General features: G+C 43.4%; 1 protein-coding gene across 5 annotated transcripts in view; it reads right to left on the bottom strand.

Annotated features, from left to right (window-relative positions):
- Positions 1 to 7,533: 7,533 nt before the first annotated feature.
- IMPG2 (interphotoreceptor matrix proteoglycan 2) overlaps positions 7,534 to 23,134 on the bottom strand; it is a 60,452-nt gene continuing 44,851 nt past the window's right edge. For 2 of the 5 annotated variants that reach the window (XM_056327323.1, XM_056327325.1), the window contains exons 11-20: positions 21,712 to 21,956; positions 20,987 to 21,081; positions 16,967 to 17,291; positions 14,777 to 16,503; positions 13,718 to 13,937; positions 12,340 to 12,550; positions 10,136 to 10,324; positions 9,752 to 9,950; positions 8,775 to 8,854; positions 7,534 to 7,899 (exon numbers count right to left, since the gene is read on the bottom strand). In XM_056327323.1, the coding sequence (XP_056183298.1) occupies positions 7,887 to 7,899; positions 8,775 to 8,854; positions 9,752 to 9,950; positions 10,136 to 10,324; positions 12,340 to 12,550; positions 13,718 to 13,937; positions 14,777 to 16,503; positions 16,967 to 17,291; positions 20,987 to 21,081; positions 21,712 to 21,956 (3,304 nt within the window). In that variant the 3' untranslated portion in view covers positions 7,534 to 7,886. Of the gene's footprint in view, positions 7,900 to 8,436; positions 8,855 to 9,751; positions 9,951 to 10,135; positions 10,325 to 12,339; positions 12,551 to 13,717; positions 13,938 to 14,776; positions 16,504 to 16,966; positions 17,292 to 20,986; positions 21,082 to 21,711; positions 21,957 to 23,134 lie in introns of those variants that run through there. The other 3 variants (XM_056327324.1, XR_008820015.1, XM_056327326.1) reach the window with 3 other exon arrangements.

The raw sequence follows: 23,134 nt of genomic DNA, 5'->3' as shown, positions 1-23,134 counted from the left end.
AACCCGTGACACCTGCTTTGGAAAAAGCTCTTAAAATATTTTTTCTGTAAAAAAGATGGAAAGTGAAGACATGACTGGATTGATAGGAGGACATCCTGTTCTCAGCCTCTGAACAAAGGAAATTTAGAGTTGGAGCACTGTCTGGAAGCTGCTACAAATACAATTTTGCCATAGTGGCATGAAGGATTGGAGTTTGGGGGCAGGTGTCTTGAGTATGCAGTAATTATGGATAAGAGATAATAAAAATAGAAAAGTTCGTTTGGGAAGTTAAGGAACGACAGCCTATGTTGTGGGAGGAAAAAAAACCCTGAAACAGTTTGCTTTTTCTTTATATATTCATGGAAAAAATTGTGGAAAGGTAGAGAGATTTCAAATTGTGAGTTTTGGCACTAGAAAGACACTGGAGTGCTCTTCCCCTCAGCCCTTCCTCCCCCAGTTTGAAGGTATTCTTTGCCTTGGCTCTAGTTCATTTCATAGTTCATTTCAGAGGTTAGATTTTTTTAACTGCGGTTTTACCATGCTGTGTGTATGGAAAAAAGAGCAGATGTTTCAGTGCACATACCAAACAGACACAGAGCTGAAGTGAGTATTTCCTAGAGTGTCTCATGTCCTGCAGTGGAAATGTCCCTCCAGGCTTCCTCCAAAGTTCAAGAAATTCTGCTTCTTTCTCCTATTATGAAAACACATCTGTCCTTTATCCTACCCTTAGTAAGAGCCTTTAAAATCAGAGCTGAACAGGACTGCTTCCTATTGCTACAGTTTCACTTAGACTTTTGTTTCTGACTTGTTGCTGACCCAGACAGCAACCAAGCTTTTTCCTTTGTCCATTTTTCTTCCCTTCTTCCCACCCTCAAAGCATCCTGAAGTGGGATCCAGTTGACACAGATGTAGAGCAGTTATTGCTGTTGCTAGTGGGCTGGGTTGGATGCTTCTTTGATTTGAACTAAGTTCTAATTAGGCCCTTCAAGCTGAAGCCCTTGGATACTGTTTGCACGAACTAGAGGGAGCAAAGCTCAGAGTGGCAAAGTTTTGAGGCAAGCATGGTGTAGATCAGCACAAGTCCTGAAATGATCAAATAACTCTAGCTGTGTAAGACAGCTGATGAGCTTAGAAAATCCTATCAAAGAGTAACTAATGGTATTTTGCTGTACCAGGTCTGTTTTTCAGAATGAATTACATGTGGGTTATTGCATGGTCTCACATTAAAACTGGATAAATGCTTCTGGTTTTCAAATCTGGTAAAAAAAAAAAAAAGGAAGTAAAAACTAGTATTTCATCCCTTTGCTGACCAATCTTTGTGAGATTTGAGGATTCCCATTTCCCAGAGCAGAATGGGGACCGTGCATGGCCATTTTGCCATCATATGTCAGGAGGCTTAATTAACTAGAGCTGGTTTTAAAGATGTTCATGAGAGATTTGTGCAGGGGTTGAAGAACTCACATCTTTGGTTTTCTGTACTAAAGGGCTGAATAGCTCTCCTATTTTTGCTGGGGTTTCTTGCGTTTTTTTTCTCCATGATTTCCAGCTCAAGTTTTTCACGTTATAAAATTATCTGCTTTTTGCACATTAATAATTAAACAGTGGGAAGTTTTATGTTTATAGAACATAATGGTCAGCACAGCTAATCAGGTTTTTATATCATGACATGCGATACTGTGCGGTGCTCCATCTGGAGAGGAACGGTTGATGTTTTATAAGTTTGTTCACAGACAACTGAGGGTACTTGATACAAGACACTTCTCAAATGGGTGCTGAGCAGTGAAGCTGCAGAACCTCAGCTACACTTGGTTACACATACCCCTTGCTAATATTTCAGAAGTAAAATTTTCCAGTTAACCTCCTTTGCTACATACATATGCTGTACTTAATCCTTCCTCCCTGCTTATCTCTGGATGTGGCAGTGGCAGGTTGCAGGGGGCCTGACTGGCCGGAACAGTCAGAGTTCTGCCTTCCCCTCTGCAAAGCCACATTAAGGATACTTAAGCAGGAGCAGCTTATTGACCTGAATGTATATCAAACTATACTGATCATGGGGTGTTTCTCCTCTTCCTTATATAGAAAAATTCCCTAAAAAACCTGTTGATTTACTTTGTTGCTCCTAACACGACTTTCTTCCTTCTTTCCAGGCTAAATGATCCCTTTTTGGAGACTGGTTTGTGCTGCCTGCAAACCGTGGGCTGGTTCTCTGCTTCACACGCCTTACCAGCAGCTTCCGTTTCCTTTTTTCTTGGCAGGTAAGTGCAAAGCTCTTACTTTGTGCTTTGCCCTTTGAAAAATGTCGGTGGAGTCATGTCATGTGCTGCGAGATGGCCCCAGAACACTTGCCATCAACCATACTCTTTTAAGTTGTCTGCCCACTGATTCTGCTTTCTGTTAGCTTGGTGTATTTGGTGTTGCATTAGACATGATGTGTCCCATCGGGAGCTGTGTGCAAAATGCAAAAGATTTGACTCTTGGAAGGTCAATCTTTGCAGGTATGAGGCTCCCAGTCATGTTCGCTGCAAGCCTCGGGAGGGTATTTCAGTGAGGGGTTGTTGGTTGGTTTGATGCTTTTAAAGGAAGTATGGTGAGCTGACATTGTAAATGCTGGTGTGGCAGGGAGAAGGGCAAAGTGAGAACTCCTTACAGAGGAGCTCTGTAGAACCACACTGCCTTCCCACTGGCTGTGGGCTGTGGGTTTCCATCCATGCCTAAGGGGAGCAGGTAGAAAGCAAACCCTTAAAAAGTAAGTGTGGGAAGGTTTTTTGATTATTTTTTTGTGATTGGTTGTTTTGATTGGGTTTTTTCAAATCAAAGCTTTAAATAAGAAATAACAAAAGATGACAAAAAACCCCAAAAAAACAACCCAGCAAAAAAACCATACCACACCAAAAAAACCAACACAAAACAAAGCTGTGCAAGCTGTGCAGTGGTCTCTGGTTTACTGGAGAACTGCATAAAGCATTTTTGTGGATCAGACCCCTCTGATCTTCCCATCTGAAATCAGGGACGGGAACAACAGCCCCTCCCTTACTGAGCAGATGACTGGAACTGTGAACAGTGAACCTCAGCCAGCAGTTACCTGTAGGTCACACTAGGAGACTCAAGCCCTGCGCTGCTGCTAGAAGTGCTTTTGCATCCCACTCCCTTTCTGGGACAAGAGATCATGTAATCGTTGTGTAATCCTCTTTAGGTAGAGCTGAGTGAATTTCCTTGTAGCTGTCTCCTGTGAGTAGATGGAGGTCTTTCAATCTTGGGATTGCTTGTATGCTCACTGCTGAGACTCTGCCTCTTCCCTTGCCCTCTTTTTCTCCAGCCACATGCCCCTGTTATTGCAAAAAGTTTTGATGTATGGCCTTATCCATTATTGTTGCTGCGTTCATTTCTGTTCAAGCTACGTCATCCTTTCCAGAAAGGCATAGTTTCCCCATCTGGTAATCAGCTGTGGAGATGCAATCGCAACTCCAGTTAACACTGACTCTAACTTGTGTTTAATATGAGACTTTTGAATAACATTTCAACCTCCGATAATCCAAGACAGATAGTATTTTTTGTTGTTTTGGTTGTATAAACAAGGGGGGGTACCCTTATAAAAGGCAGTTTACTCCAACTCATGTATTTAACACAGAATCATAGTCCTTAGACTTGCTAACAGTAGAATAGATTGGAAAAAAAAAAATGGCATGCATCCCACAAAATTCCAGCGCTGAGGGTATTTTTCATCCTGAAACAAATAAGAGTCAAAATGTGGTTTTATGTTGAATTGGAAACGCAGGAAAACTAAAAGCATAGGTTTGGAAGTGGTGTTCAGCTGGCTCCTTCTGAACGTCTGTAGCACCTCAGGCAAGCTGTTGTTTTAGTCCTGCAACATGCTGTCATCCTCCAAGCAGAGCTGCCTGCTGCGAGTGTATTTCCCACTGCTAAGTACAGTGGGTGACCCAGCAAGGAGGGTGAAAACAGCACGGGCGAGAGTCCAGGAGGACAGGAACTCAACTAAAATTCCTGGGGGCCATTAATATATGGAGTAGGAGAGCCAGCTAGTGTTGAATGTGGCAAAAACAAAACCTTCCCACTTGGACTGACACATGAAAAAAATTTCTTTCCTGGCTCAGAAAGAGCTTGGGGATTTTTTTTCAGTTGAGAAACCAAAGCGCATGGATGGATGTTATATACTACATGATCCAGTTTGTGAACAGATGCTTTAAGTAGTGGAAAGATACGACACAAATGCTGCTGGTGTTACAGTACACTTCAAGTAAACAAAGCGCCATGAAATTCCTCTGTGCTTTCTACTAATACTTAAATAGTAACAATGCCCCATCATTATTTCCTATGCTGTACAAAGTCAGTCTGTATCCTACAGTGCTTACAGACAGACAAATTGATATTGGTGAATAATTTTGCTTTGTATTTTAACAGGATGAGATGACTGTCCCTGTGAGGGAGCTCTAGTACCTTAGCGTGCCTGCTGTCCACAGAGTCCACGTGGAAGAGTGCTGAGTCCTGTCATACTCCTTTTGCAGTTTTCACAACAAGGACTAATTCCAGCAGGTTTGATGAGGGACATGAGTTAGAAAGTCTTGATTGTTAAAACTTTTTCCATTTTAGCCATTAAGCTCTTAAGTTCTTAATCTAAACTTTATTCATGCTTCCTTGTTTTGGGAGAAAATAATTGTCTCTAAGGTCATGAAGAAATCTCTTTTCTGGGACCAAATCGTTACCCAGCAGTACATGAAGCCACAGGCCAGACCATAACAGAGTAACCAAAAGATATGGAGTAGCTGAGTAAGGCTCTGTCCTTCACTAAAAAGCTACCAAATGAAAGGCAAGCACACAGTTCCTGAAATGCAGCTCAGAATGCTTGTTCTCTGCCTGAATTTCAAGCCATGGTAGAATTCTGCCCCTGTGGACTGGTGCCTTGAGGTGTAAAAGGGAAAGCTATGAGAGACCCCAGAAATGGTATAGGCAGAACTTGCACCCAGTGGTTTTTGCAGTACATGGCACTGTGGTCTGGCATGGGCTGCTGTATGTTTGAGATCCTCTGTTACAAGGGCAGCCAGTGTCCTGCAGGGTGTCGTTTTCTTCTGTTTCAAGCCTTGAGGAGGCCACAGAAGCTGATAGACCTGTCAGTGCTCAGTAAACAATAATTGCTTTTGTCCATGTCCATGAATTAAGCCAAGTCATTCAAATCTGCACTTTTTAATTCTAGCAAGTGAGAAACTGCATGTTAACTGATAACAAGTCCTGGTAAATTTCCACACAGAGCTTGTTTGGTTTTGGTTTTTTGTTGTTAGGGTATTAGAGTTCTTTGTGTCTGCCTTGGATTGGGAAAGTATAAAAGAAAGTAGGTTCATTTAGTCTTTCTTGGTGTGCTATAAGATGCATCATCAAGTAGTTTATCTAAAGAAGTTTGAAGGGAGTGAGTGTTCGGTTGTGGGTTTAAGGCTTCAAGATCACTTAAGTAACGTGTTTCGACTCCTTGATTAGAGCTGAAATGTCTTCAAAATGGGCAAAGAGCTTAACCGAAAGCAAAGCACTCAGTTATGTGCTTTCCAGTATGAATTTTCAGAATATGACCTTGCAAGTGATAATGAACCACATCTGGCACTTTTAAAGAGTAAGGTAAGCTGTTAAACTCTTTTGCTAACAAAAAGACCCAACAAACTTGCCATCCTACATGCACAAATCATCATGACTAAGATACCTTCTGCATTTCAAACTCATAGTTTCTACATAAATTTTATAGAAAAAATATTTTGGAAATAGTTTTTTATTGTAGTGAAAATAAGATACCATTATGTTCACATGTATACACACACACACAAAGAAAAGATGCACTGTATATACACTGAAATGCCTCATACTCAGTGTAATCAAGACTTTGTTCAGCTTGTGCACAGCAGATACTCGAATACCTTCAAAACGTGCCTGATCCCAGCCACCAGCCTCTGCTGTGCTTAGCAGAACAGCACCACAGCTCCCCAGGCTGGCAGCCCAGCTGCACAGGAACAGGTCACACGCTGGTGCCTACCCTGAGACCAGTGCTTCTCGACGCTGTGCATGATCACAGGCCCTGGCGTTCCAGGATGGCTCAGCTGTGCTGTCGCAGGGGCAGGAGAGAACAGGCTGTGCGCCTCAGCAACCTTGGACCAGCTGCTCTGAGAGCCCTCAGGTCACCCAGCAGAACTCTGTCTCATAACATCTGGTCACAGTGATGGTCAGCAGCACCATACTACTTCCTGCTGGCTTGCATTATTTGAGCTTACAGTGGTTTATGTATGCATTTTTTTGACAGATGTGTGGCTCTGATACCCATTCCCTGCCACTTAAGGCAAGAAGATACTACACAAGTGATCCAGTGAGGTTCTCCAGAACACACAGCTGTACTGAAATATTCACCTGCTATAGCTAAACCGCTGACAGACAAGTAAATAGCTCTCACTGTCACTTAACTCTGAAAAGTATCGGGTGGCTGTTGGCACATGTGGGCCAAGAACTACGGGCTTTGTAGAACAAATAACTTGGCCTTATTCGGTAGCAGAAGCTAATGTGAGGCTGCTAGCGCCCTAACCTGACAGCTGTGTCAGGAGAGGTACCAGGTGACCAAACAGAGCCCCAGCACAACATGTAGTCAGAACGCTCTGCATAACTTGACGATAAAACTCCATTTCTATACCATGGAGGTCCCCATCTCAGTTCAGCTATTTTAAACAGAAGTCAGCCTGTAGCTATTTAAGTCCTACACTGACTTCCACTAAGCCGAGAATAATCTCATTTTTTCCCTTCCCAAATATCTACCAAATATGCATGCACTTCAGTGCCACAGCCTGATTTTGAAACAGGGCTCATGGCAGGCTGTTTGCCCAGTTCAGTAGAGAAAACTCAGATGGCTGAATTCAACACTGAGTAAACACTAATACTTTTAAAAAGGATGGGCACAAATGCCATTGTAGTATTTCATCATTAAACTACTCATCTTTCTATTTCAACAATTAAACCCATTATGAAAATAAGCTGGTAGGGAAATACACAACAACTATATAATGCATATTAACTTTAAAAATACCAAACAAATTGTCTACATACAAAAAAAAAAGTCAATGTTCATCACTTAAGTTTCACAGAACATTTGTGTGGTGGAAGCCCTTCTGTGCCCCACACAGCTTCTGTGACTGCCAGGAGCAGCTGGAGAACCAGCCATCCTGGCTTCAAAAAGGGGGTACTGTCCTGCAGGAGGGGTGCCCCACAGGGGCACTGACAGGCGGCAGGGATGCTTAGGGGGGCCCTTAGGAGGCCTGCAGGCTCAGGGCTGTCTTATCTTTGCTACTGCCAGGTGACAAAATGTACACCAGGCAGCTGCACCAAAGAACAGTTTTTTCAGAGAGGTTATGTTAGTGTTTACAATGGGAATGCTTTAAAATAATGCTAACAATTCTAGCACAGTAGTTATCCCCTACAGATCATTTGCTTGCAAACCAAGTATTTCCTTCCACTAGTGGTTTATACCTGTGAAATCACTACAGTAGCCTCCAGTGAGGGGATAAATGCCAGACATGGATTTTAAACATGCATTTTATTTTTGTTGTGCATGATTCTTCTCTTACCTGAGGAGATTTTTTGGTTTTGTATACAAACTTTCACTATCCATTTCAGAGTTAAAGAAAAATGAACTTTCATAACCTTTGCCACTTGTGATCACCTCTTAAAAATGTCACTTGACACAGAAAAGCCAGAAGTAATTGAGATAAACAGACATCTGTACATTTTAGCCATTCATTTAGAAAACATCTGTATCCATCCATGCAGTGTTAAGACTATAAGTAACTTCGCAGTTACATCTGAGCCCATTGCTATGGCAGCAAGGTAGTCTTTATCTCCCACATGCATTCTACGGATTTCTTTTTTGCTTAAAGCAGCTTCCTGAAATGAAAAACAGAGAAGCAATGATTAAGTTAGTCTTTTTCAGACAACGGACTCAAGAATTATATGAGACAGCCCTTACTGTTTTCCAGCTGTGGAAAATTCAGATGCTGATCCTTTTCAAGATGCGAATCTTGAATCAACAACTGACATGGAAAAATGTGAACTGCTGTTATGTTTAATTAAAATAAAAGTATAGTTGATGATCTTGGAACACAAGGTTTTTGCTACTGTTGCTATATTTAATGGGATCACAAGGAATTGTAACTACAGTATCTTTCAATCTAACACAGCTAGCTGTAATTTGCTACTTGCTACAGTGAGAATATAGTCCAGAAGAGTGTGCATGCTAATGATTAATTCCTTGATGGCCATTTTCATCATCAGCTTTATCAAAGGACATGGCTCAGCTTGATTTAATTGCTGGGAATTGTAAGCTTTCTTTTATGGTAGATGCCCAAAGTACTGGACAGGACTGTACTAGTGACCTGTTGGTTTTCTGTTAGTTGGCGAGTCTTGAGAACTCAAGATAAACTAAAATAGGACAGTAGGCAACAGTAACTAAACTAGAAGAGTTACAAAGTTTCTATCTGTACTTTTAAGGACCTGAATTGATGTCAGTGCTTCTCTGACACCCACTAACTTTGAGATTCCCCTTCACTGCTTTTAGCATACCTTCTGGGGCTATCTACTTTTGACATTGACAATTCTAAGTACTTTAAAAGAGTTGAACCTCTTCAGAAATAATGTTGAAATCTTAACTTCCACTGTCCCAGCATTTTTAGACCCTTTATATAAAAACTACAGTAATGTAGTAAAGGCCACATGAGAAAACATCAAAGGAGTTAGTTATCCAGACAAGATATTTCACTCACACTTGATGCTGCCTAACAAACTCTGCAAACTGACGGTCTTTAGCGTAGAGCTCTATAATTCGAATTCTGTCCTGAATTTCCTAGAATACAAGAAATACAATTGTAAGTACAAAGTAGAAATTAGAATACTACTGAAAACTGATTTCTGGGTTTGGAAAATAAAAACTCCTATGCTTTGCTATTTCAAGGAGTAGAGCTTGAAACTGTGCACTCCAATGCTAAAATTCTTCTTCACGCCTTTTTTTTTTTTTTTTTTATTTTATTCCCTTTTGAAGTGAAGCACTTCATTGGAATCCAGCAATACCTTTAAAGCAAAACCAGGGTTTGGACAGAGTGTGGCATTTCAACAGGCTTTAACAAAACCATTTTATCTCTCATAGATACTTTCCCTACAAGCCCGGCTACAGGCTCGATTCACATCTCGCACAGTTGCTTAAGGATCTGTGGTTAGTTCCTGGATGTAAATCCTTTCTCTTTAGCCTTCTAGAGTAAACCCTGGGTACTGTGTATACAGGAAGAGAGGAGAAGGATATGATCTAACTTGCAGGTTATGGAAACATCTAAACTTTAAAAAAAAAAAAAAAAAAAAAAAAGGAAAAAAAGGCCTAGATGCGACAAGTTTTCACTGTAGAACTGTTCTTAAATAAGGTAGTTGGCATTAAAAGCTAAAGGCTGCGTCGAGCCATAGCGTGATCCTCCTCAACTCCCGTGAAGTTACTTAAGCAGTTCGCTCCTTTATCATGTGAAATTCATTAGAGGCCAGAACACACTCAGTTCCTTTCTCTGTACCTAACAGCAAGCAGGGAAAGAAATCCTCTCTCTCTTCTCCTAAGTAGTTGCAGCAGCCATAGTTGCAACTTGTTCATCTAGAGCTGAAACTGGGGAAAGACTGGGCCCAGCTTTCAGGTTGCAAATGTGGAATAAGCTTACTGTTTACACGATCTTTTCCATGCCACTATGAAAACAAGGTCATTTACCTCCTTAGTAAGCTCACTGTTCTCATAAATGTGCCTGATCTCTTCACTGCTGTAGTCTGTGGATGTCTCTGCACTGGTAGAACTGTAGGAGGTTAGCTGAGGGTATCTCCGGTAATAATGGCTGTAGCCAGTTGTATCGCTTTCATACATGGGGTTGTATTTAACTGCGTTCTCAATGGACGAGAGGCTGTCACCCTGCCTGAGGGAGCAATAAACACACTGTGAGCTTCCCTGCAGCCTGGAAGGGCAGCAGACAGGTTAAGGAAGCCTGACGTTTGAAGGTGCCTGTACATTCTGTTGCTTGTCAGCTGCATGATACAAGACTTACAACAATGATCATTATTGTAGCAGATGTGTGTTAAAATATCAGATGGTGTCACTTACCCCTGTGAGTCCTCTGTGTCACTCTTTGTGTACTGGTCTCGAAGGGTCCTGGCCAAGAAGAAGATGACAGCAGAAGCCACAAGAAGGAATCCTGCCACAGAAGCAATTGCAATACCAACCACCAGTGGCTCAGACACGTATTCTTCACAGTGCTCCCCTCTGTACCACCAGTTCTCTCCCACACGACACCTGCAACCAAGAAACACAGGGAAATTTAACAGCAGCAAAAGCTTTTGTTAATGTGAATGTATCTGACCTCCTGTCACGACGTGGCCTCAGTTAAGTCACCTCAGTAAATACTTTTGCATGTTCAAGCACCAACTTTCTATTATTATTGTGAACTGCCTTTTTGGTACAGAATCATCCAAAAAGTTGGAAGGGACCTTTAAAGGTAATCTAGTCCCAACCCCTTCCTCCTCCTCCTGTGAGGGACAGGGACCCCTTCCCCCAGCCCCGGCTGCTCCCAGCCCCGTCCAGCCTGGCCTTGAGCCCTGCCAGGGATGGGGCACCCACAGCTGCTCTGGGCAGCCCGCTCTGGTGCCTCACCACTCTCAGAGTAAACAATTTCTTCCTTGTATCTGGTCTGAATCTACCCTCTTTTTATTTAAAACCATTCCCCCTTGTCCTACCACAACAGGCCCTGCTAAAAAGTCTGTCCCCATCTTTCTTATAATCCCCCTTCAAGGATTGCAAGGCTGCAATAAGGTCTCCCCACTGAACAATCCCAATTACTGAATTGAGTGAAGATAGGTAAAACAATAAAAGGATAACGCATTTGTGATGGAAAAAGCCTGTGGTTTATGCAATTTAGAGTAGCTTGTGATATGTTAAAACTGGAGGGTGTTTAAACTAAGTAAAAAGTTACGCCTTGGTTGAGCCTTGCACATGACGTATCAAGCATCTTGTAATGTAAATACAGATGAAGGTGTTTTAAATGAACAGAATGTTTACAGCACAGTGAAGTCTGCAACTATTAGTTAAATAAATATATAAAATAAATGACTAGAAAGAAGTGTGCATCCAAAATTGTATCTTTGGAATCGTTGCCCAAAATAGCATTCAGTATTTCAGCCTTGCTGTGGTTTTGAACACGAGGACTTAAATGTCAATGTCTTTAAATATACAGTAAAAATAATACATTTGCATTATGTGTGTGGGGAAGTTTTTGCTATAAAAACTCAAGGAACTGTAAGGTATTATGACCACTCACAGCAGTGAGCCTTATTAATAAGAAACATCAGTAATAAGTCTTTTAACATAAATATCTGAAGTAGTTTCTGAAAATAGTGTGCAATACTTCAGATTTTTCAAAATGTTCTTACAAATACTAGCCAGAGCATGCTTGAGTTCAGATACAAATTTTATCAGATTTGTATAATAGTGTTAATTAGAAGCAGGTAATGTAATACAGCCACGATAATATCCATCTTTATAGCTTTAGAAACATTTTTATTTCTGCTGTTAACTGCTAGGACTCCTAATATTGACTTCAGAGACATTCTAAGTAAACTTTAAAAAAAAAGAATATCATGTGCAATGTCGGAAGGAGCATCAGTTTGTCTCTGTCTCGTACAAAGTCTTTTTCATTGCCTGTAAATTGCTGAGATCCTGTTCAAATGCATCTGGATGTTTTTAAAAGCAAAAATTTGAGCCAGGGGGTCTGTGCCTTGACCTTTTTATGAACCACATGTGATTTTTCCCAAATGGTCAATGATGTACTTTCATGACTTACAGCATAAATGTATAAAGAATAGTGTTCTTGGTCAAGTGTATGAATATGCCTTTCAGATACAAATTTTAGTGTTGGAATTAAGTCTCATATGTTTTATGACATTATCTAACACTTTGCTACTTGAAAAGACCTCTGGAGATAAATTCTGGCCCTAAAGGTCAATGAAGGTTATTGGAACAACTGAGTATGTTCCATAACTACCATTTTTCCTGGTTAGTTTTATTTCCTGATGTTTATATTCTATTAAATAAATATGTTGCTGTCTCATTTCTGATACAGACAAGGAAAAGTAATGTTAATATTGGAACTTCCATACAGCAGCAGCATAATGTGAATGATAATCATTCTCCTCTCACTTGTTACACGTTACCTTATGGAATTTTGGACCAGTCTTGCAGAATGCTACAACAGAGGAGGCAGTACGGGGTTTCCATATGGGACACATGTACTTCAGACAGCAGGACTGACCTACCTACAGATGGCCCCTTGCCCAGGGCTTATGTCGCACTTCCCATCGTTCAGGCAGAAGTTTGGTTGCAGATCACAAATACTATTGCACGGCAGCCCGTCGATGCTCAGGTAGCCAGGATTGCAGACGCACTCAGCTTCCCCGCTCCAGCGATTTACTATGCATTCAGAGAACTCGTTGCAGGCCTGGAACTTGCAGGGATCTGCTTGCTCACCTGAGAACACACAGAGCGGAAAATCGTAACAACAGAGGAGAACCTCAACTGAGGTGAAGTGCTGGCTGGTTGCTGCCATTTTCTCTAATGGTCTGTTAGTTAAAATAACCCACAGAAATCCAGCACGCACCTTCCCTGAGTTACAGCAGGTTCTGCTAAGGTGAACAAGCACTAGGATGTGTTCCTCTGCACAGCACGTGTCAGTGCTACAGCTAAGACCACCCAACAAGCCAATCAAAAAAGCAAGTATAAAGTGCTCTTTTCCTTATTGGAATGTGCAGTACTCAGATGTTCTCTGTCTGCTGGAACTGTATTTTGCAAATGAGTAAAACACAGCTGATCTCCAGTATTTCTTGTTACAGAAAACCTAAGCGGCATACAGGGGGGGCACAGGGACTGTGGGCACTCACTACTTACTGTGAGGGGATTTGCCTTTGTGTCTGCAAGGAAGGTGCGTAGCATTTGAGATACCTCACTCTGGCATGCAGTTAAATGATCAAAACCAGAAGATGCGTCACGCTAATCAGACCATCTTTGTAAGAGAGCTACCTTGGAACAACAGCTGCCATTTGCCAACAGGGCAGCACCATTATTTTCCTCTAACCTTCAAAGAGGAAAGATTTCAGAGTTGCTGACATGGTAAACTACTGGCTAACGTGGACCGAGAGGAAACTTTCTCCCTGTATCAGAAAGTGAACTAAGAGGGCCTGTGACTTTTTTGTGCAACAAGAGCTCACCGCAGGAGTGAGGCAGCAGCTGTTACCTGTGCCAGTGCCCACCCCGTGGAGTAAGTTCAAACCACATGTGAAACTAAGCGCAAGGGAGATGGGCACCACTGCTCCGGCTGGCCAGTCTGCCCCTCCCCTCCCCCGTGAAAGTGCAGTGGCGTTACACAGAGTGTTAACGTGAGCTGGTTTTGTCCCCATATTTCTGTATGGGCCCCATACAGTTTGCTCAGTCTGGATTCACTCAGATTTGGATCTCTTTAGTCCCTTAACAGATTTTCATGCGTTGGTTTGGTTGAACTCTCTGAAAGACTCTTTCTAAAGCCAAGCCTGTGAAAAGCAGCGAGCCGTGTCCTGAGCCACTGGGATCCTTAGTGAGTTCTTGAAGTAGAAGTTGCTTTAAATCCCTTGGCTCTAAACTGCATTCCCCTGCCATCCTTACCTGATTCCACATCCAGGGAGTATTTATCGATGGCCAGGTTCATGGTGTGATATGCAGTGTTGCAGAAGTCTTCCAGGATCATGTACACAGCATTGGTAACGTTCCGAGGCACAGGTTTGGCAAATTTCATTCGACTGTTCACCACAATGCTGCCATTTCTGAAGTTCAGGATCTCCAGGTTCTGGAAGCCCGTCAGATTTGACTGAAGGTAGGGCACCAGCTGCAACACAGGGGACGGGGTGGAAGAGCTGTATGGCTGCACCACTGCTGGAGGCAGCTGCACTGTTACCACACCAGACAGCGGGGCTCTGTGTTGTGCTGTCCAGCAGAACTGCCCAGCGGGGGCCTCTGCAGGCAGCCTGCCAGGAGCCCGCTGCCCACACGCAGACAAGTGTCCAAAAATCTGCAGATCAGAAATACAGTTCTCGGGATACACGTAGTGCTCTGCCTTGATCCGAGCACCAGGCATGCTCATGGTTTGATGGGGTGTTCCCTTCAAGTATGTCCCCGTCCCTCCCTTCTCCTTCCCTCCATCTTCCACAACAAAACGTTCGTTCCGGTTGGGAGAGGGCAATTCCCAGGTTAAAATCTGACATTCATTGCTGTATAACTGCTGGGGGGATTCACTAGCCATCAGTTTAGGAACTGCTGAGTTCCCTGAAGTACCTGTTACTTGGGATGGGTTGAATGTTGCAGAAAGGTGGCATCGCCACAGCCCCCGTTTATTCTCTCCCCCCACCCCCAGCTAAATACAAAGCACTCTGGAAGCAGGTACGGGGAGTGTGTAGGGACCCCAGGTACGCTGCTACATTTATTGACACAAGCAGAGCATCTGGTCCATAGCACTAAAAAAATAGACACTTTGGAGACACTGACTGAATAGAAGCCAAACAACACCCCCCACACCCCACTTGCAGGCAGAATTTTCCCACAGAGGAACAGAAATCATATCTGTAAAGACCAGTCTTGAGTTGCTCTGTGCAAAAGCAAGCAGATGAACTCTTACCAAAATTTTTTGTCTGTTTGGCCACAGACATTCAGTACAGAAGTGATTCTTACCAGTTCCAAGAACCGCTGCTCCAATGCTTTGTATTCAGGGGAGTTTTTATTGAACAGGTCCTCTGAAAACATCATGTTGGTAACCCGAAGGCTGAAAAACACAACTAGAGCTCGTGATGGGACAGGGGTACTGTCACGATTTTCATGTGTGGCCCAAGCCATGCTGGCCATCTCTGTGGACTGGAGGCGAGTTGTGAGCTCCACATGACTCTCTGTCATGCTCCTTCCCTCCTCAGTCAGCTCGGGGGAGACGCGGGCAGTGCTCACACGGTCCAGCTCCGCTGCGACATTCAGGGCTCTCGTCACTTCATCTCCCAGCTTTGTTGTGGCCGCAGAGGATGCCATGGATCCCACAGGAGAGAGATGGGACGGAAGCTCAGCAGCGCCTGTTACACTCACCGTTATGTGAGGGTTCATAATGGTGCTGAGACTCATGGAAACGTGCGTGCCATGGTCCGTACTGCCCTGCCCAGCGAAGCCCCCTAGAGCAGTGGTCTGATGTATCACTGGAGGAACTGCAGTTGAAACTCGAGTGGCAGTTGGCGCTGCTGATGGCGCCATCTGATCCAGTGAGTTTTCTAGGGCTCTGGCAGTAGGCCAGACGCTAGCTGGTTTCTTCACTGCTGACCCAGTAACATCTCGGCCTGCCAACGACGAATCTAGGGTGTGCTGCTCTTCCACGGAAGCATCAGGGTTTACCATGGAAGGATCTGCAGTCAGAATAGCTTCTGAAGAGCTTGTGTCCAAGTGGCCTATTGTAGCAGCTTCAGTTCCATCTGCCCGCTCCACTGTGAATAGTTCTTCTGTCGTTGGCCTGTCTTTGCTTTGGTGTTCATCTGCTTCAGAAATGAAGTTCTGACCTACACTGGACTCTTCAGGTTGCTCTGTTCTGACGGTCCCTGTAGATGTAAGGAGACTGTCTTCCACAGGCAGTGCAAGTGTACTGTGTGGTGACCCAGGGGTCACTCCGGTTGGCATGTCTAAAAAGGAATGGTCCACTGAAGGCTCCAGAACCAAGGACGGTTTAACAAAAGAAGACTCGTACATGCCAAGTGTTTCTGTCTGTGTAGACGGTTCCACAGATGATGTCTGTAACAGAGGCACCTGCTGAGTTGTAGTCTCTGGAAAGACAAATATTTCAGACTCGTTGAGGAAATCCTCTTTTATATTAGCTGTGCCTTCATTCTCATCTTTGGAAGGATCATCATCTAATTTATTCCTAGAGTTAAGAATATAGTCTAAGATCATGCCATCAGAAATATCCTCTCTTCTGATTAACAAGGACTCATTGTCATCTTCAACCCAGGTGTCAGGACCAGGGTAGAAAACTGGTTCTAGCGTTGCTTCTTCCCAAGGCCAAATATTTGATTCCATTTCTTTTCCTGAACCATCAGAAGTGGAACCAGACCCGTCGTCATTTATAACTCCAAGGTACATATCAGTTTCGTTTTCCATAGGGTGTACTTCCAAGGGAAAACGAGTTTCTTCCACAGACTCAGGCAATGCAGAGCCTGCGCTGTTACTGCCTGCAGGGCTACCCAGAGCTCCTGCTTCCTTCTCAGCAGATGCTGTTTCTTTAATACCAGTCTCTGCGACTGACGAAGAGGCCACTGTTGGTGCAGAAGGCAGGGGAGCTGCATAGTCATCTGTAGATGGAGGTTCTTCAGGCACGAGGTGAGGACGACTTGAAGGCAAAAGGTCTTCAGATGGTCCAGTGTCTTCAAACACTAAAAATAAAAATAAATTTCCAATTAGTTGTTATTTATGATAGAAAGTGTCAGGATGCATTCATTTTACTGTCTGTAGATCTGTATTCAGCTCGTTTCCCATAATACATCCTGGCCTTTGTATGCCAAAGTCAGAAGGACCCCTGTTGACCTCTCCCACTTTTTATTTGGATCATCTATGGGCCAAGTTCAGACACAGCGAAATAATTCTATACAACTGAAAAAGCACCGTGTGCGTGCTGGTTCCTGAAGGGGCAAACGGGCATTAGTAGCCGTTACAAACATTTTACCACAGCACATTGACCTCGGATACGGTGCACCACAGGAAAGGCAAAAACTATCAGGGAAAGACCCAATTTTTCAGATGTTTCTGAAAAGTCATTTTGGCGAACTATACACCTTTGGTGAGCGTCAGGGAATGCTGCCGGCCACACGAAGGGTTCAGGCAGTGGCATTAACTTACCATCTGAAGAGCTGGGGGCTGGAAGCCATTCCAGGGTGTCCACAGAATCACGCCCTAATGCTGGTGTGGTGACCAAACGAGGACTCTGGTTCCCATCCTCTAAATTCAGCCCATCAGGCAAAGAAGCGACATCAGCCTCCAAGGAGAGCGGTGCCTCAGGCGCCAAACTGGTCTCAGAGACCAGATTTTCTGGTCTTGGCTGGATTTCATTGTCACTGGTCTGGCCGCCGTCTGAAGGGGAATCTGGTTTGGTGAAATCCAGGGGCAGGGTATTGCTGACAGTCGATTCATCTGCTGAAGGGCGTTCAGCTAGAAAGGTGCTGTCCTGGAACACAAACCCACCGTTAGTATCTCCACTCCTGCTGGGGAGGCAGCGGCTGTCCATGTGGGGCTGCGCACGGAGCGGCGTGGGTAGCGGCCGGCACCGGGGCCACGCTGGGGGGGGCAGGGATGTACCCATGCGCAGTGTACGTACCACACGCACATCCCGTGACACACTGTCATGCCCAGCCATGCCCACTAAAAGGGGAGGAAGCTGGTGGGATCGTTTGGAGTGCAACCTCACCTGTGGCAGTGGGAGGCTGGCCGCCTGCCCCCACCCCACCTCCTGTCCTCACTGAAAAGAGGGATCTCTTGGATGCTGATTTAAGATAAGTGCGCGTGGTACTGCCTGCCTTCCTTTGGCACTTAAAGAAGGGCTCTTAAATAGCTATTATTCATCAGCTACATAATCAATATAGTGACTGCAACACTATAATTACTGTGATACATAAAACAGTTCAGAAGTTGAACTTGAATGCATGCGTGCCCTGTGGGCACGTGCTGCTACCTCTCAGCGTGTGCATATGGGAAGAAAGACCATAACGTAAAGAATGTTTAGAACCCAGAATAACTTCATCTCAAAGCTGATATGCCTTTGCAGAAAATAATAATTAAAAAATAATCAGCAGTTAAGATGAACAAGAGAGCATGCACAATGAATTTGTGAATTGCTTGAAATGTGCAAAAATAATTTGTTTTTAAATTTCCGTTCTGCACACCGCTTGCTTACTGCTCCGTGCCCCAATCAGTATTAGGTTTACGGCTGGAATGCTTAGCACTGTATTCATCCTTAAATATGCTATCACGGTGTCTCATGAGGCAATTCTGCCGGGAAAACACAATGAAGAAATTAAGTTATTAGGTCAAGGCTACAGAAGCAAGCTGACTGCCTAAAACTCAGGAATTAGTGCTTCACATGGGTACCTGCCCACATATCAACCCCTTGCAACAGTCTGATAAGGACAAAAAAACACCTGAGGGATGAAAACTTGCCAAACAATTTCAAGAAGCAGCAATTTAGTAAGCGCTAACCAGCCGCTGATGGTGATGGGTAAAGTTACATGGGCAGCGGGCATAGGTTTCTGTAATACATATTACGGTCCAAAACTGTTTTAACCACTTCCCTAGCTTACCACTCCTGTCTAATCTCTTTCTGCGACTTGGCCGGCATGAATACCAGGAAGAGTCCAAATACTTTTCAATTTTAAATTTTACTCCTGGCTGAAATATGGGTGAATTAGATTTTTCAACTTCATTCAAGCTGCATTTAATCACTTTGGAAACAAGCCAGTTCAGGTATTTTTCTTAAATTATTTGTTGTCCTGTATTGATCACATTTTTGCAGCCAGTTGTTATGACACCACAGTCTACACACATTTTTTTCATTTACATGGTTAACAATCAGTTGAAAAGTATATATACACCATACAGACATGTGCTACAGCAATTATCTTTTTTGGGCAAATTTAACCACTATAAATAAAGCTCTAAAAGAGTTACTGTGCAAAATTAGAAACAAATTACACATATAAATTCCATAAAGAATGAATAAGGACAACTAGCAATAGTGTCTTAATACTTTTTTTTTTTATGTAAGCATTTAGTTGCCAGATATTGCACTTCATTTACTTGAATGTGGATAGATGTTCCTATGACAACTAACATTATTCAAAGATTCTTATTACAGTGCAATATATTATATTAACAAGTTTAATATCATATTGGCAAGTTCTGGTTTTCGCTAATGTCTTTTGAAAGGCTTACAAATATGACAGATGACTGCAAATGCTGAATCCCCTCCCTGATTTTCCATTTTCTGCTGCCAGAAAAGCATTGCATTCAGCAAGCTAGAGCATTCTACCTGTTACAACTCAACAGAAATAACAAGAAAATACAGATTTCAAAAACTAGACTTGATTTTTTCTTCAGCTTTTAAAAGCTGTAAAGCTCAAAGAAAAGAATTAATGATCAGTTGGTACCATCTGCTAGCAATTAGACAGTCATGACAGTCCCACATTATGTCACGAGTATGTATGATAATACAAGTCCAACTTAAATCACCTAAGAAAAATAATAGCAAAATTCTTTTTCATAGGTAACGGTTCTACTTAACAGCATCTACTTGGAACCAGAAAGGTTTGACACCTGTGGAAGTAATTGACTAATCTATTCAGCCTTGTTTATTGTTTAAGCCTGTTTGATTTTCTTGAATTTATCTCAAGTTACTTCCCAAATTATCTATGTATTGCAGATTGTAGCCAGCTGTTGTTTGGATACACTCAATATCTTTTACATTATTAGAGGTTTTGACTAAAGACATAAATGACATTATTACTCATAGTCCATGATTAGAAAATCGTAACTTCCGGATTTTACTTGTACGCACTATTCCCTAAACCTGATTTAAAAAATCTATTGTTGCAAAGCTGCCTCTGCTCTAAAATCTTGCCTGCACATCTATCCGAGCACCCACGGATAGAGTGTAAAGATTGCAGAACTCTCCGTCTTACTGAAATAAACATCTGCAACATTTTAATCTAGTTATATAGCTCTAGCAAAGAGAAAGCCCTTTCCTGAAAGATGAGTTAAATTCACGTTTATCCACACCATGTTTAAGCCATTTATGGCAAATCCATATGAATTTGCATTTTAGACATCAATGATAAGTTCTTAAAACTCGGGGAAAACTGGCCTGAAATTAAGGATGTTATACCTGTGACTGTACTGACAAGAATATTCGGGTTCTGTGAAGCAAATGCAGATTTTACTTCCATAAAAATCTAAGAAGTTGGCCTGAAATTAAATGTGTCTGTGCTCACAACCTTATCTCATCGTGAACTTGGCGAAAACCTGCTGTCAAGCACAGGGGGACCTGGATTTTGTGGCACAAGATGAGCTCACTTCCCCCTGGAAGGCACATCTCTGCTCCACAACCACACACGGAGCAGAAGCCTGCTGGGCACGGCTCCCCCATTCAGACGCCCCAGCTGCTGGCAGAGCTGGCACCGCCTTTGGTCCCTCTGCATCGCACAGACATGGTCAGGGAAGCCAGGTCTCCTGTCCCATGGGGAACCTCAGCCTGTGTCCTGACTCTGTTGTTCCAGAGGTCATCAGAGAAGGTAATCACAATTTCAAGAGGGGATTAAAAAAAAAAAAAAAAAAAGAAGAAAAAAAAAGAAACCACCACCTATTACTTTTCTGTGGTTCCTCTGCTGGCATTAAGGGGATAGACATCATTTTAAAACTGACCTGAGAACTTTCAGTGAGAGCAATACAGTAACAGAAGGAGCATATGGAAATTACCATCTGACCTCCTCCAGCCAGCCTTAGTGCTGACGTCTGTTTCTCGCCTTCCAAAGGCGGGCAGTACTGCGGGAAGAATCATGTCTTTAGAGCAATTCAGTCTGACCGTTATGACAAAGGAAGCCCAAGAAGCAAGGCCCGGCTGCACAGCCAGGAGCACGGCGCTGCCAGGTGATGGAAGACAATCACGGGAAACCGTTACACAAGAGATACCAAATTATCAGCTGAGAGATGACACCAGAGGTTTTACCCCTGTGTAAGGTGTGCCTGCCTTACTGCTTATTCTGCATGAGCAACAGGGCAGGCAGCGCTGGGTGCTGGCTGCGGCTCTGCCCTGCCGAGTTAAGCTGCTCAGCTGTGTCCACAGGCTGTCACTCGGAACTGGACTGTACTCACGACTGTACTCACGTCAAGCTCCGGGCGCCCCAGCACAGCTGGATGTTCAGTAATCCAGGATGGGTCTTCTGGTGCCGGGTGTAGTATTTCTTTCACTGTGGAAATAAAAATACTTGGGATCTAAAGGCTGCAGTAGCAGTGCGGGGAAGCTGCTTTGGAAGAGTGACTGAAAAACCTCCCTCATCTCAGATTTGGAAGTAAAATCTTTTCCAAAGGTTTGCCAGCAAGATTTTGTTTCTGGAAATGCCCTCGGATCACTGACGGGAAGTACTGAGGGCAGAGGAGAGCAGAGGGGCAGGCAGCACTGCCCCGCCACCTCCAGCAGGGTTCTGGAACATTCAGCAGTAAAGCAGCCATTCCCTTCGCCTGCTCAAGGCCAGCACATGGCTACTCAGCTGAAGGTCATCTTGGTGCAGCAAGCATCATGTGAACCATGTTTCCCCTTCTAGTCCTGTTAATTTTTGGAAGTATTGCCAAAATTGCATACCACAAACCTCTGTGTCAAAGAACAAAAAAACCTAAGAGGCAAATTAATGGATTAAGAAGGGGATACTACTGCTAATGGCTTAGCCTGGTTAAGATCAGAGCAAAACAAGCTACAAAACAGTTGGTTTTGTTGTTTCCTTTTAATTATTCAGAGAGCAGCTGAATAATTAACTCATCTGAGATTTATTTTATAAAACTGCAGATGCATGGCCAACCAGTGCATCATAATTAATACCCACCATTAGTAAGCTGGAGAGAGTTAGGGTCTAAAGACAAGGACGTGTTTTCAAGCAAGGCATTTTTCTGAAGTATTTCAGCAACGTAATCTCGGAAGTCACTAATAGTGTACACAACTGTTGGATTATCCTCTATGCCCATAAAGGAGTTGTCCTCCACCTTGTTGGAATGAAGGTTGATGAGGTCCCAGGTGGCATTGCTGATGGCTTTTCCATCAAACATAACAGCATAGCGAACTTCCACCCCGCTTCAGTTGTACAAAGAGAAAAAACACAGATAAGAGATGCAAGGTTTTCCGATGTATAGCAAACAGTGTGATTTTTTTTTTCCCCCCCAAGAAATGTGGGGTCATTACTGTGTCAATACTCTCTTTTAATATAAAAATATATTACTTTAAAGGATCCTAAATAAAAACAACGTAATTCTTTTCACACTTGTGTCTGCCTGCCTGTGCTCTCCAGCACTGCAAAGTCCTCATGGAAAAGGCTACCAGCACCTGCTGTCAGGTTGGCCCCAGCAGGAGCGCGGCAGACAGATCAGGACATTGGCTTTCTGCTAGCATTATCAACGGGCCCACCGGCACGCAGCGCTGTGAGTGACAACTTTAAGATCATGCCAAATGATGGGAACGGCTCTGAGGTATGAAAACAGCCAGGAAAACCAGGCTGTATATAGTAGCAACCTACTGTAGCTGGAGGGAGCCCTGATCGCCGTCACTGTGCAGCATCAATCTACTTGAATTCACGTCTTTAATAGTGATGAGATGCTATTTAATAGAGTTCAACATTGGGAACATTTTTCTAGACTCATTTGATCATTTATTCTTTAACTACGTTTTGCATCTGTGTACAGCTTAGCCTTTTTCATATCAGCCCTCCTCCATTTTCTTTTCCCAAAGATGCCTGGATGTCCCCTCCCACGTGACAGCGTAGGCAGCAATCACGTTACCATGCCCTGGGCATAAGCACAGGGGAGCTTTAGAAAATATATCATGTTTTGCCTGTACACCAGGCACAGCAAGAACATGAAGTAAACTAAGAAGTGTTAGAAAAATGTGCTCCAAAGACAGGTCCTCTTCATTCCACAGAGCTGGACTGGATTGCTAAAGGATGGCTCTCCTCAGAGAAGCCTCCAAAGCCCCAGCACCAGACACAACAGAGGCGTAATCAGCAAACGCTGACTGCTGTGTGTCAGGAGCCGCTGGAGCTTCGCTGCTGGCTGTGTCATGGAACTGAGCCCACCAAAGGCTCACCTGGGCGCTCACTGGCAGCAGGGGAAAAAAAAGTCAGCAGTAGTGAAAAGGCACAGCAAAGACTGAACACAGTATGTTCCCCAGAAGTAACATTGAAGCTTAATACAACTGTGCTGTCAGTTGCAGTTAATAATTCCTAACGAATAACTACGACACCCTCATCTGTCTGGAAA

Source organism: Falco biarmicus, chromosome 2 (assembly GCF_023638135.1).
Source record: "Falco biarmicus isolate bFalBia1 chromosome 2, bFalBia1.pri, whole genome shotgun sequence".
Classification (NCBI taxonomy): Eukaryota; Metazoa; Chordata; class Aves; order Falconiformes; family Falconidae; genus Falco; species Falco biarmicus.
Note: the sequence above shows the minus strand (reverse complement) of the source record. Positions and strands in the feature narration are given on the sequence as shown.